The sequence below is a fragment of the Dermacentor silvarum genome, chromosome 4, assembly GCF_013339745.2.
Source record: "Dermacentor silvarum isolate Dsil-2018 chromosome 4, BIME_Dsil_1.4, whole genome shotgun sequence".
NCBI lineage: Eukaryota > Metazoa > Arthropoda > Arachnida > Ixodida > Ixodidae > Dermacentor > Dermacentor silvarum.
In genome coordinates this window covers 101,620,310-101,633,640 of record NC_051157.2, presented here as the reverse complement: position 1 = coordinate 101,633,640, position 13,331 = coordinate 101,620,310, and the positions used below count along the sequence as shown (strand labels likewise).

The following is a 13,331-nucleotide window of genomic DNA, read 5'->3' as shown; positions in this document are numbered from 1 at the left end:
AAATATACTTTATATACCTGCATAATAAGTTCTTGGGCTAGTTGGTGTTTATGCTTGCTAAACATGTTGTTTCTGGCGCAAAGCACCGAACATGAAAAAAAGGGGAGGGACAGGTAAGAGAGAGAGGGGCGCCGACTACCAACTGTTTGTACGTTTCACCATTAATAAATGGTGAAACGTACAAAAAAGCAAGACATCCAAGCATACGCAGTAGAGTGAAAGCATGACGTCAAACGTGTAATCACATACAAACAAACATGAATAGATCACACTGAATGACTGCAGACAACGACCGTCAAAACTCTGGCAGCAAGCTCATACACCGCAGCGGCGAAGGTACATGTACGTGCGGTCTATCGCTTCAACGGAAACTGAGCGGCGAATGCACGGCGCATAAAGGTCAGAGCCGTGTGGAGATAAGAGACGGTGCGAGCGAGCGATGAGCGCGGTTGTTGGCAGAGTGGAAGTGCGCCCCCCCCTCCATCCCCCCCCCCCCCCACTCCCTCCGGCGCTGGCTTCCCGCTTCTTTGCTTGCGCGCGGGAGATTGAGTGCGTTCGCTCTCCGTGATAGCGCGCGTCCACGCACGCTTCCGCTCGGGCATACGGCCCGCGGCGAAGATTTTATCTATAGGGAACCTCACGGGGACGGCGACGGCGACGACGACGGCGACGCCGACGGCAGAAATCCGGTTGAAGTGTCCATATAATTGCTATCGCAATAAAAAAAGCCTGCTTCTGAGGTATACAGCGTTATCGAAGTGTCACCAACACAAGTGGACCCTTTCCTTCTTATATGAAATGCTTCTAGAAGTTTGCTCGCCATTTGATCTCTGCTTTTGTCAATAATCTTAACTTGCGGAAGCTTTCATCTGCTTCATGTGACCGGTGATATTTTTATTAATATGTAAAGGCGCACTAAGAAACATCTTGTTGGCCGGTATTTGCAGAATGCTCCTACGTTAGAATTCTTCGTAAGTGAAAATTCCACCCAATCCTGATCCTGTACATATAACAAGCGAAAAAGCGCGGCCAATAGCAAGGAAAATTTACGAAACGAGAAGCTTTGCGAAAGCGGTGCTTGTTCTCTAAAAGGCTATTAAAGCGAACCTTTCTTTGCGAACACTCCCTGATTTTCCTGACCATGGCTGCTGGGGGCTGCTGTCCAGCCGAATAGTTCACACTTTTAAAAAAATCCATTACGTACTCGATGCTGAGATCGAGCCTCGGTCAAACGCGCCGTTGTGTCGGAGTACGTGACTTGGGCGTTGCGCTGCTATATCCCGGCCGCGACGCCAGCATTTCGATAGGGGCACAATGCAAGAACATCCGTGTACCGTTCATGGGGTACACGCGAAAGAAATCCAAGGAGCCAAAATTATTCCCGACTTTCCCACTATAAGACGTGTCTCATAATCATAGCGTGGTTGCGTCACGTAAAACTCCAGAATTTAATTTCATTTTTTTAGTCTTGGTCCCCTCGCACAGCAGCCCAATGCTCTATTAGGCCAAAAACGCACCCATTTTTCTATCGTTTGCCACCACCAACTAGCTCTTTGAGGTGATCGCCGTCTGTGTGTCACCTTGAGTAGCACGGATGCCCTAGATGGCATACGCGCGCTCCAGTTTGCTTTACGTTAAAGATTCAGGAATTAAAAGGGCAAATCGGGAGATTTGATTAACCCGCTTCACGAAAGCTTTGCTTCGCATAGCTTCCAGAATGTGCTTGCGTCTGCATAATTATATATATATATATATATATATATATATATATATATATATATATATATAGTGGTATGCGTGGCCGCCCGTGTTCTTGCTGCTGTACGGATTTCCTTTCGCCAGTGGATTTGAGTCATAGACACTGCGCTGAATACCTGTATAAGGCATGCAAAGCACTCACCCCGGTCTGAAGGAGTCCGATAATGCCGGTGTATGTGCCGTTGCCGAGGCGTGTGCCGAACGAACGCTTAGGGTCATAAGTGACGTCGAAACTGAAAAGTCAAGATGCAAAGAGCAAATTCCGGCTTCACAGTATTTTACGGTAATCTACGCATTTAAAATTTCGTTATAACCTTAACACGTCCCTCTACCACATTGGTATATTGCTTCCACCATTATCAAGGAGCCCGTTAAACTGAGTGCGCATTTTTATAGCCCCGCAGCTGACCCACATCCCTGCATCCGACCAGTACAAAAGCGCTGCGGCGACACGAACTGCTGCGGACGGCGGCTCAAGGTGAATTGATCACGTAAGAAAACTACTGCAGGTCGCGGCGCCAAGCGCTCTGATAGGGACTTTACTCTGATGACGTTCCGATTATTATAAGCCGTTATGGCTCTTTAGCGCTTTATCCATCCACGTCGAACCATTATGAACCATGATCAACCGTACATCCGGCGGCGTATGGCGTGGTCGCAAGGGCCCTATCTTTAAAGCGATCTGCAATGGGGACAGGGTGCGCCGAGTGCTGCTAGCTTCGTGTGCACTGTGGTTTCGCCGCTTAGTTCGCGCTGAAGCGAATGACAGCATGAAGGTCAATCCGCTCACCGCTACGGGACCTATCCTGAAAGCCATCGTCTTACGTGACGGACGGACGAAATGGACGGATGGACGAACGGACGGGTTTCCTCATTGGGTAAGCATAGCAATGCTTACGACGACTTATATAGTTTTGTCAAACCTATTTAAAACATCAAAATAACTTCTTTGCATTGCATTTCATATGTGAAAATTCATCTCCACGGTTCTGGCTCACTAAGGGTGTGCCTAGTGCGTGCATGATTGCACACGTCACGTCAACGCCATGTGGCTTTCTTAAGGCGTAGCTTACTAAAGGTATGACCTAGAACGTGCGTCATTAAGCACGTGAAGACGCAGACAATGGGGAGGAGGTGGCGGCAGGTTATGAGTGTATAAAATGAGCGCTTTCATGACGTTCCGAGGTCTTGCCGCATTGAGAAGGAGAACCGCTCATCAGGGCAGAATCGCAGAAAATAGGAATTGGCAGACATGGAAGTAAAAAATAAAAATAAGAAGGCTTGAGGTCAAAAACGCCACTCGAAGCCCTCGGAGCCCTTTTTTACCCGTAAAAAGAACAGAACATCAATCTGTACCGAAACTTATCTTCACTGTAAGCAGGATTTTACTATATACGGTGTTTCTCCAAGTGTGTGAGACAAGAAACCAGCCGCAGTCCAGTGAGGAAAGCATGTCTCGTGGCATCTCACCTGAAGGGAACGAAGTCAGCGAGTGCCCGAAGGAGGTGGCCAAATATGCCGGTAACGTAAAGCTTTCCATTTTCATCATGCACCTGCACCCATGGTGGAGACTGCACAGAAGCAATGTGCACAACTGTAAGTTTACCGACAGCCACACGAAGGCAATGTACTCCCCAGTTTGAGGAGAGTGAAGCCCGGATACGCACGAGAAAGCTCGCGGCCTTGGATGTAAAAAAAAAAAAAAAAAAAAAAAAAAAAAAAAAAAAAAACAAGCTGCAGTTTCACCCGAAAGGCAAACCATCGATTGCGATAGCAAATTAGTAGACATTTATACGAAGTAAAGTTCTATCGGCCGTATAAACTTGGAAATGTCCGCTTACTAACTCAGTTAACAAGCATGGTGTCAGCGCGCACAGGCAAACATGAACGCATGACACCAGACACTAGAGGACCTCGGACACTCGCTGTGAAAAAGCTGGCGTCATTAAGCGCTGCCCCTTTCCTTTTAAAAAGGATAGAAAAAGTTGTTACTGCTACTACTAGATGCGTCAGCGGCTCGTAGCTTTTAAAGTCCCTATATAAGAAAAGTACCGCCATCCTTTGATAAACGCCGCTTCTCTTTCTCCTGTATCTCCGGTTGGACGATGATAGCGCGCGCTTTTCACTTCTTTATATTTTTTTTTCCGCTTCAGAGCCATGTTGAAAGTCCTCTGCGCAGCCGCAGTCGCCAGCGGCGGCGGCGGCGCGCGCCCGGCCTGAAAGCTTCAACCTGGACTTTCTAGGTGCGCCACCGTCGACTTGGCTTTCGCAAGCAAAAAGTAAAGAAAAAAGCAACCGCTTTAGGAGAGGAGGCGGCGGAGGAAAGAGTAGATGGCGGTACTTTTCTTATATAGGGATTTTAGTAGCTTTGTGCGCGCTGTGTGTTTTCGGCGCTCAGTTTGTGCTGAGGCAATGGACCGCAGTAAGGTCACTTCGCTCGCAGCTGCTGCCGCGTTTCCTCACGTCAGCGTTTTGACAGCGAGTGTCCGCGGTCATCGAGTGTGATGTGTTCATGTTTGCTGTGCGGGCTGACATCACGGTTGTTCATTTAGTTTGCAAGCGAACATTTACAAGTTAATACAGCCGATAAAAGTACTATCCTTAAATGGTATGGCTCTCTGCAAATATGCTATCGCCATCGATACCTGTCCCCCGAGACTGGGACTTTTTTATGGCGAAGAAAAAAACAGTGTGCAGAAATCATCTGCGATAAAATGCGAATAGCCGAACGCGGCCATTCGCGTGCTACGTTTCGGAGCATAACGGAGGCGTAGTTATATATATATATATATATATGCCTACGAAGAGGCATAGGGTGAGCGGTGTGTATATTACAATACAATACAATCGGTGAAAAGATATCGATGTTACAAGGAATCAAACACTGGCTCAAAACTAATAAATTTGCATGTAACAAAAACCGGACAGATGTTAAAAAAAGGGAAGACAGAGAAATGAACAGATAGGCATTGCATAAAAACAGCAAGAAGTTAAAAAAGTTGCATTATTCCATTACATAGTTACAAAGGACTTTATACATTGCGTAATATTGAAAAAGCGAAAAAGAAGAAAAAAATTACTCCATCTCCCGCTAAAGGGAACCATGTGTGGATGCGAAGCAGCGGGGAGATGGTTAGCTTGAGCGGGAGATGGTTTCGCGGCAGTGGCCCAAGCGCTCATCGCGGCGCGGCACAGGAGAGAGAATTAGGGTGCCTCGATGCCCAGCGCCGCTTTCAGGGTGGGGACACCCACGCTTTTCGGCGCCATCTTGGTTCTTTCCAATATGGAGGCACTGGGCGTGTGGCTGCTGCAGATTAACCATTGGGCAGAAAGAAAGGGTGGTGGGCGTTCTAAGGGCGATACCGACGCGATTTAAATGCAGATTTTCTGCTTTACCATCTGGAAACAGTTTGCTTGCATAGAGGGCTCGTTTCAAAAGAGGTTATGCGACACTTTTCGCGTGTATCGCAACCTGAAGGTAGCACGATTTGTTTGCGAGGTTACACCCTTTTTATTGCGATAGCAATTATATGGACTCTCAAAAGCAGATTTCTGCCGTCGGCGTCGCCGTCGCCGTCAGGTTCCGTATGACGTCAATAGAGATGAAATCGTCGCCGATAAGTGGTTCTTGAGGGAAAGGGAAAGGTTGGCGCTATCTTCTGCAGCCCTTGAGGGAGCACGGCTCAGCGCCAATCGTCGCCGCGCGCCGAACGCTGTATGTGCGAGTGAAAGGGCACGAGGGACACGCGCTTTCACGGGGAGTGAACGCACGGCGGAGAACAAACGCGCGTTCCGCTCTGTGCTCCCTTAAGGGCTGCAGAAGTAGGCGTCTCTTTCCTCCTCTACAATCACCATATATGTAGAGCAAACGTGCCTTCTTCCGACGCACGAAAGGCCGTGGGGGGGAGGGGGAGGGAAGGGAGGCGACGTTTAGCTGCGGCACCAAGTGCCTATTTATATCAGAGGCTCCGGCAACAGTCACCAACGCCGCATGCATTTTGAGCGAACGCGGGCAAAACGCCGACAGCGTCGACAACAGTTCTGCGTGTTGCCGGTGCTGCTGCATGTCCAAGTTTATACAGCTGATAAAGCTGCTATCATTACTCCGTATAGCTCTCTTCAAATTTGCTATCGCAATTGATGCTTCACCTTTCAGGTGAAACTGCGACAACATTTTTTATTTACTCATTTCATTGGTAAACGACCCACAAATATTACTTTAATTATACACTTGATGAAATGTTAAGTTTGAAGCTCTTTTAATAGTAATCTTGCTTCTTAGGGTTTTCCCGTCATATTTATGAAACTGGGAGAAAAATTAGGAGACGTCGCGTGAGTAGGCCTGCAGCAGTTCAGGTTCCTGCTGAAGAAGACAAATGCATTCAGAACAGTTTTCAACACTCAAAGACAATTTATTTACAAAAGTAAACACAAATTCACTTTATAAGCTCTCAGCGAGGTTATCTGGTTAAAATGGGGTTGCCCTACTACACGCTCGACCTGCTACAGTCTTGCTAGCATAACACTCAGTTCCCTTATCAGGAGTGTTAAGCCATCGCAGACAGATGCGGAGATGTGTGGGCACAAATCGCTCATGAAGTTTTCCAATCACATCTTTGTGCTGATAACATGAGTTTTCTGGCAAGGTTACATTCCTTCCAATAATTTTCTTCAGTGCTTTCAATTGTGTTTCTCTGACAGCTCAGATCTTGAGCTTCAGCAAAAGACTTGAGGACACCCTCAAACACAAAAACAAAGTACAGAATTTGTCTGCTTGCATAAATTAAAATTTGCCGCCTTGGACATATTCATTTAGTTGATCAAGGTGGTGTTCCTGTCCAGGTTTTTCAGCCGCTAGCATGCACGCAGAGCAGTGTGCCACAGTGCGGATAATCGGCTTCAACAAAAAGCCTGCCAAGTGGGCGAGCACATCTTCCCCATGAGAAGAAACTTCCTCTTAGAATGAAGTCGCTTCTCTCATCGCTCTCTTCCGACTGAGTGATCCTTTGTGCTTGTTTAAATTTTGCTGAAAAAAAATCGACCAGGTAGGATACTGTCATCGATCGCGTATCCAGGAAACGAGTTTAGAAGTGCCCCAATACTCATAGCTACAAAAAAAGGTCAATTCACAAATGTCTAGAATAAACCTATGCTGTTGTAACAAGTCAAACACGGCGAATCACACAATACTGCAGCCTTATAATCACTATATATATTGTTACGATGTGGTGCGTTTATTTAACAGATGAATTGATGAAAAGGGGCCGCGCCGACACCAAGCCGCTACCAAGACAGGTGCACTTCGTTCTCCTCTTCTTCTGTCCTTGCCGTAGCTTTAGCGTAACACTCCTCCCTTCTCAGACGAAGCCCGCTGGGCGAGTAACTGTGAATTACGTCCACTCGGAGTCACGTGGATGACAGCGTTTCAGGCGAGCGATGTGAACAAGCTGCGTCTTCTTAGACCGGTAGCCATTGGACACGAAACGAGCAATCGAGTAGGTTACATCACTTAGGCGATCGGTGATGACGAAAGGCCCGGTGTAACGAGCTAGAAACTTCTGGCACAGCCCGCGCTTGCGAAGTGGTGTCCAAAGCCATTGGTCCCCTTTGTCATATGACACATTCTGATGTGGATCGTAGCGGATCTTGGAGTGGTCTTGGGATGCCAACGTACGGAGCTGAGCTATGCGGCGTACTTCCTCAGCACGGAAGAGAGTCTGGGCAATAGAAGGGTCCGTATGAGGAGTAAAAGGTAGAATGGTGTCAAGGAAACTGCGGGGTGATGTAAAATAAAGAAGATAGAAAGGGCTACATGCTAGTGTGGAGAGGCTGAAGAAGACATAGAACACCTTCTTCTACACTGTAAAAAACATGATGCTCACCGTAAGAAGCTTTCAGAAAAACTACATAGCTTGGATAGATGACCACTATCCATAGGAAAAATATTGGGTCCATGGCCGACAGAAAAACTACAAAACACCGCTGCGCGCGCCTTAATACAATTTTTGGAGGACTCAAAATATCACGTAATTACCAAGTCAGATATCAGTTATTGCTAGCAATGTTATTATTAACAGGCACTCTTGATTACATGTTTATTGTGTCTTCGCGTTCATGTAGCATTTGTGTCTGCGTAAAAGACGGTTGTATTTAGAGCGCGGCATTCCAGAGGGACCTAATTTGCAAGTGCCCAACATCTTCTGTGTGAACATCTTGGTTTTGTGAACATTTATGCTTTGTGAACTCATGTGTTGCGTGTGGACACTTCCGTTTTGTGAGTATTTATGTTATGTGAACTCTTCTGTTGCGCGAACATTTATTTATATTGTAGTCAAGACTTAGTACGTGAATGTTCGCACATGTGGTTATTAGTCCAGTTGTGTGATTTTTGACAACTTTCTGAGGACAACTCTCATGTAAGAGGAGTAGCCGGCGCCACATATAGGCACCAACCTCTCATTAAATACATTTATTTAAAAAAAAGGGCTGTAGCCTGTAGTTTCATGCCTTGCGCTGTTGTAGGCGCAGGTCATAAAAGGCAAGATGCCATCCCAATTTTTGTGCCTGGAATCCACGTACATCGAAAGCATGTTGGTCAAAGTTCTGTTAGTCCGCTCGACGAGACCATTGTCTGTGGGTGATACGGGGTCACGTGGCGAAACTGCAAGCACAGAGACGCAACAGCTCTTCGACTACGTCGGCCACGAGCTGGCGACCGCGATCGCTCACAATAACACGAGGGGGTCCATGACGGAGAATAACGGAGGACAGGAGGAAGCTCGAAACATCAAGAGCCGTGGCCGTTGGCATCGCTGCAGGTTTCAGCATAACGCGTCAGATGGTCGACGCAGACTATAACCCAACGGTTGTAGTTTGTTGAGCGCGGGAATGGGCCGAGAAGATCCACTCCAACCATTTCGAAAGGAGATGATGGTGGCGCTACAGGGTGAAGGAGTCCGACCGGAGCAGTACTATAGGGTGCTTGAATCGCTGGCACTTGTTACAGCTGGCCACATACTTTTCTATATCCCGTCGCATACTGCTCCAGTAGAATCGGCCCTGAATGCGGTGGTATGTTCTGGTGAAACCCAGGTGCCCAGCGGTCGAGTCGTCGTGCAAGCACGGAGCACGTGGGTTCTGAATTTTTTAGGGACCACTAAGAGGAGGCGGGCACCATCAGCCGCACAATTCTTCTTGTAGAGCAGGCCATCTTGGATGGCAAAGCCATTGTTACCTGTTGGCTGAGCAGCTGAGGCGAAGAGGGCATCCAGGCTGCGGTCGTCACGCTGCTCTTGCCGGAAGGTGGCCAGGTCGGGAAAAAGAATGTCGTCGATGGCGGCCAGAAACTCATCGAAATTGTCGGCGTCACATTCACTTGTTTGTAGAGGGAGCCTCGAAAGACAATCGGCGTCCGCATGATGTCGGCCACTCTTGTAACGAACTGCAAAGTCAAATTCCTGTAAACATAGCGCCTATCGAGCAAGGTGGCCAGACGGGTCGCGGAGACCAACTAACCAACATAGTGAATAGGGGTCCGTAACGATCGTGAAGCGGCGCCCGTAGAGATATGGCCGTAACTTCTGGACTGCAAAGGACGACGGCGAGACACTCTTGCTCAGTTACGGTGTAATTTTGTTCGGCCTTGCTCAACGAACGGCTGGCGTATGCAATGGGATGCTCGGCGTCACCAAAGCGCTGCACGACGACGGCGCCGAGGCTGATTTCACTCGCGTCGGTGTGCAATTCTGTTGTGGCAGAGGGGTCAAAATGACGAAGTATGAGCCCGGAAGAGAGCAGGAACTTCAGTTGACGAAACGAGGAATCGCAATCTGCTGTCCAGATGAAAGGATTATTCTTGCGCAGCAATGAAGTCAGGGGGTAGGCAGTATCGGCAAAGTTGGACACAAAACGTCGAACCCGCCGGGGTGGCTCAGTCAGCTAAGGCGCGTTGCGCTGCTGAGCACTAGATCCCGGAATCGAATCCCGGCCGCGACGGCCGCACTTCGATGGAGGCGAAATGCAAAAACGCCCGTGTGCTTGCGTTGTAGTGCACGTTAAAGAACCCCAGGTGGTCAAAATTAATCCGGAGCCCTCCACTACGGCGTGCCTCATAATCAGAACTGGTTTTGGCACCGTAAAACCCCAGAAAGAAGAAGACAAAACGTCGGAAGTACGAGCAAAGACCCAAGAAGCTCCTCAGCTCGCGCTGTGACTGCGGTTGTTTAAAGCCGCTAACTGCAGCGACCTTCTGTGGGTCTGGTCGCGCTCCATGCTTGTCCAGTAGATGTCCAAGTACTAGCGCCTCTCGTTGGCCAAAGTGCCATTTCTTTGAATTGAGTGTAAGGGCAGCTTGTTCAAGGCACGTCAAAACAATGTCCAGTCGATCGTTGTGCTCTGCAAAAGTGCGGCCAAAAATGACGACGTCATCAAGGTAACAGCTCAAGGTATCAGCTGAATGCATGGGTATCTGCCAATAGCCTGATCGGAGGTCCACAGATGAAAAGTAGGACGCGGAATGAAGGCAATCGACAACGTCATCGATCCGGGGAAGTAGATACACATCCTTTTTCGTCACAGAATTGAGACGCCGGTAGTCGACACAAAACTTCCAGGACCCATCTTTCTTTTTCACGAGGATGACCAGCGCAGCCCATGGGCTAGAGGATTCTTGGATGATGCCCTTGGCTAGCATGTCGTCGACCTGTTCTGCGATGATCTTGCGCTCTGACACGGACACAAGGTAAGGCTTCTGCCTTATGGGATGCGCGGAACCCGTGTCGATCCTGTGGCGAGCCCATGTAGCTGGAACGCGCACTTTGCTAGCGTTCTGCTCGAAATCAAATAATGACGCATGCTTGCTAAGGACGCTGACCAGCTCTTGACGCTTCTCTGAAGACAGTGACTTGTTTATGATATTTAGAAAACGCAATGAGTCTTCAGGAACAACGGGGCCAGTCCCGTGCTCTCGGGATTCGTGTGACGTGTCATCATTTAAAGCGCCTATGCGGAGGCTGGTATCCACTTCAAAAAAGGCAAGTCGCATACCCCTGGGTAGCACAACTGACTGGGAAGCTAAATTTGACACCCACAATGTAGTTGTTCCACAGGCCACAGAGAGGACGCATCGAGGTACGAGCACACTTTTCTTCACAACCATCGAAGGCACAGGCTCAACTATTGCATCAAATGTATCGGCGTCGACACCGCAAGCAGCAACTCCAACTCTGGATCCCTACGGGCGCCGCTCCGTAGGGATTCCTAGAGGAGAGAAAGGGGGGAGCGTAGGAGAGGAGAGAGAGTGGGAGAGGACGTGCATGCGCTGTGGGGGTGTGGCACGCGGGCGCCGCTTCGTACAGGATTCCTAGAGGAGAGAAAGGGGGAGCATAGGAGAGGAGAGAGGGGGAGGAGGGGACGCGCATGCGCTGTGGGGGTGTGGGACGCCACGGGAGGGACGGACAGAGCCGCCGGCAAGAAATGCTTCGCATTAAAAAAATAACACAGGCACAACGCGTGACAATACATTGAAAACGTAATCGGATTGATTAACGAGTTGGGTGACCAGTTGCCTTCACCCAAAAAGATCACGTACTCTTGACGCCGGACTAGTCGGGTGATACGGGGTCTCCCCTGCGTCTTCTCTGGATCTAAATAAAGATATTTCACTCACTCACTCGTGACGCCTGCGGCGTAAAGGATGTTCCACATCAACCGCCTAGGTTTGTGAGTGGTGGCGCTGGCTAACACTCCCAGGGCTAGTTATAGTTGTAAAACATAAATACTCCAAAAAGTGGATGGGAAAACGGCACCGTGGTAGCTCAATGTTAAGAGCATCGCACGCGTTATGCGAAGACGTGGGATCGTTCCCCACTTGCGGCTAGTTGTTTTTTCATCCATTTTCATTTTCATTATTTATCATTTCTTTAATTCATTTAGTAAGTACAAGTAATTAATTTCCGCTATGTTGTCCTTGGTGTCACTGTTTGTTGGTTTCTCATGATTTGAAGAGCAATGTACGTAATTGGTGCACGTCATGGGATCGCTGATTGACAAGTTGCCCTACATTAGGCGCACCATATCTACAGCTTCGCTGACCAAACATCTTCACGGGAGTGGATTGGCGGTAATTTTTTTTCAAACCAATGGGGCTGGTAAAAAAACTACAGTGTGTGAACAGATGCGTTCCTTCTTTCTTTATGTTCGCTATTCTCATGTTCCTGCCCTTCTCCTCATTCCCCTGGGCAGAGTAGCCAACCGGACACTTAATCTGGTTAATTTATCACCTCTTGTTTTCTCTTTCCCTCTCTCATTCCTATCCATCTCCAGATGTCTCTGCCACGTATGTGAATTTTCTCTGGAGAAGCCTCAGCCACGCAACTGATCTATAGTTCCTGTCATGTGCTCTGCGGCTTCGGAACCTTTAAAGAAAGCTGTAATTAGGTGCACCTTCCACAAAGGAACTATGCAACAATGCGACCGCTCAAAGATTTCGCTGCGACCCCAGCGAAATCTTCGAGCGTCGATCACTATAGTTCGTGAACAGGTACTTTGCACGCGTATGACTACTTCACGAGGTGGTCATGCCGAAAAAAAAAGGGAATTTATCTTTACAGACAGCTTTTGATAATTGTGACTGCGTCTCTGCCTGATCATCGTCATCTAACATGTCTGCAGGTGTGACACATCGTGTATCCGCAAGCTACAGGTCTTGAGAGCGGCACCGCTACTCACTTCCATCAAATACAAGGAGCCGCTTTCCATCATTCACTGGCAGTGGCTCTTAAACTTCAGATTCATCATGTACTTGACTGCGTACAATCCAGCACGCTTACAGTATATGTGTTGAAATACAGTGATAAGTATTCGAAGAAACTGGGCTTCCGATAAACTTCTTTTAACGCTCTTTTATGTGGGAAGGACAGTTCGACGAACTGGCCAAGTATATTACCAGCAAATATTTATCCCTTTTCCATCTCTTGAATGTCAATTTAGAGGGTGGATGGAGTTCGGCGCTTTACTTAAAGACACATAATTTTATTCCATGTGCAGGTAGAATTTGAAAGTTGGGATCTACAAACCAGACATCGGAAGTTAATCTTGTGAGAGAAGTGAGTGCTGTACGTGCAATAAGGTGTCCCGAAATCATGGGCGACCGCTCAACATAAAGAAGATATACGCTTTGAAGATCAATCCCGACATACTCACAGCAGCAACTGTGACCCGCAGGTGGGTAGCATTCACAGCCATGTTACGAGAAGCTGAGCAGGCGAGTGCAGGTCCTACAAGACTGTTCCCAGTTATTTTGACGTTGGATCCCTCCTGGGTCATTGCTGCAAGTTGAATATCAATGACGAATAATAACAAGTGTCAATGCACTTTGTTTACAAGGCACGTAAATATTAACAGCCAGCTGTAGTATCTACGTGATTGCGGCAACAAATCAGAGAAACCATGCAGTGTGCCTCTACAAAATGCGATCTTTTCAATGCTAACAAAAATGCATTTGTTTAAAAGTTATATTAGTGCTACGTAGTCAAAGACCTCGTGCGTTTTAAAATTATTTTTGAACAAGTGAA

At 47.9% G+C, this 13,331-nt stretch overlaps 1 protein-coding gene across 1 annotated transcript in view; it reads right to left on the bottom strand.

The window, feature by feature from the left end:
• The window catches only part of LOC125944995 (probable glutamate receptor), a 46,190-nt gene extending 33,188 nt beyond the window's left edge, over nucleotides 1–13,002 (bottom strand). Inside the window, exons 1-3 of the mRNA XM_049666507.1 lie at nucleotides 12,961–13,002; nucleotides 3,229–3,329; nucleotides 1,901–1,991 (exon numbers count right to left, since the gene is read on the bottom strand). Of these exons, the coding sequence (XP_049522464.1) occupies nucleotides 1,901–1,991; nucleotides 3,229–3,329; nucleotides 12,961–13,002 (234 nt within the window). The remainder of the gene's footprint in view (nucleotides 1–1,900; nucleotides 1,992–3,228; nucleotides 3,330–12,960) is intronic.
• Between the last annotated feature and the right edge of the window lie 329 nt (nucleotides 13,003–13,331).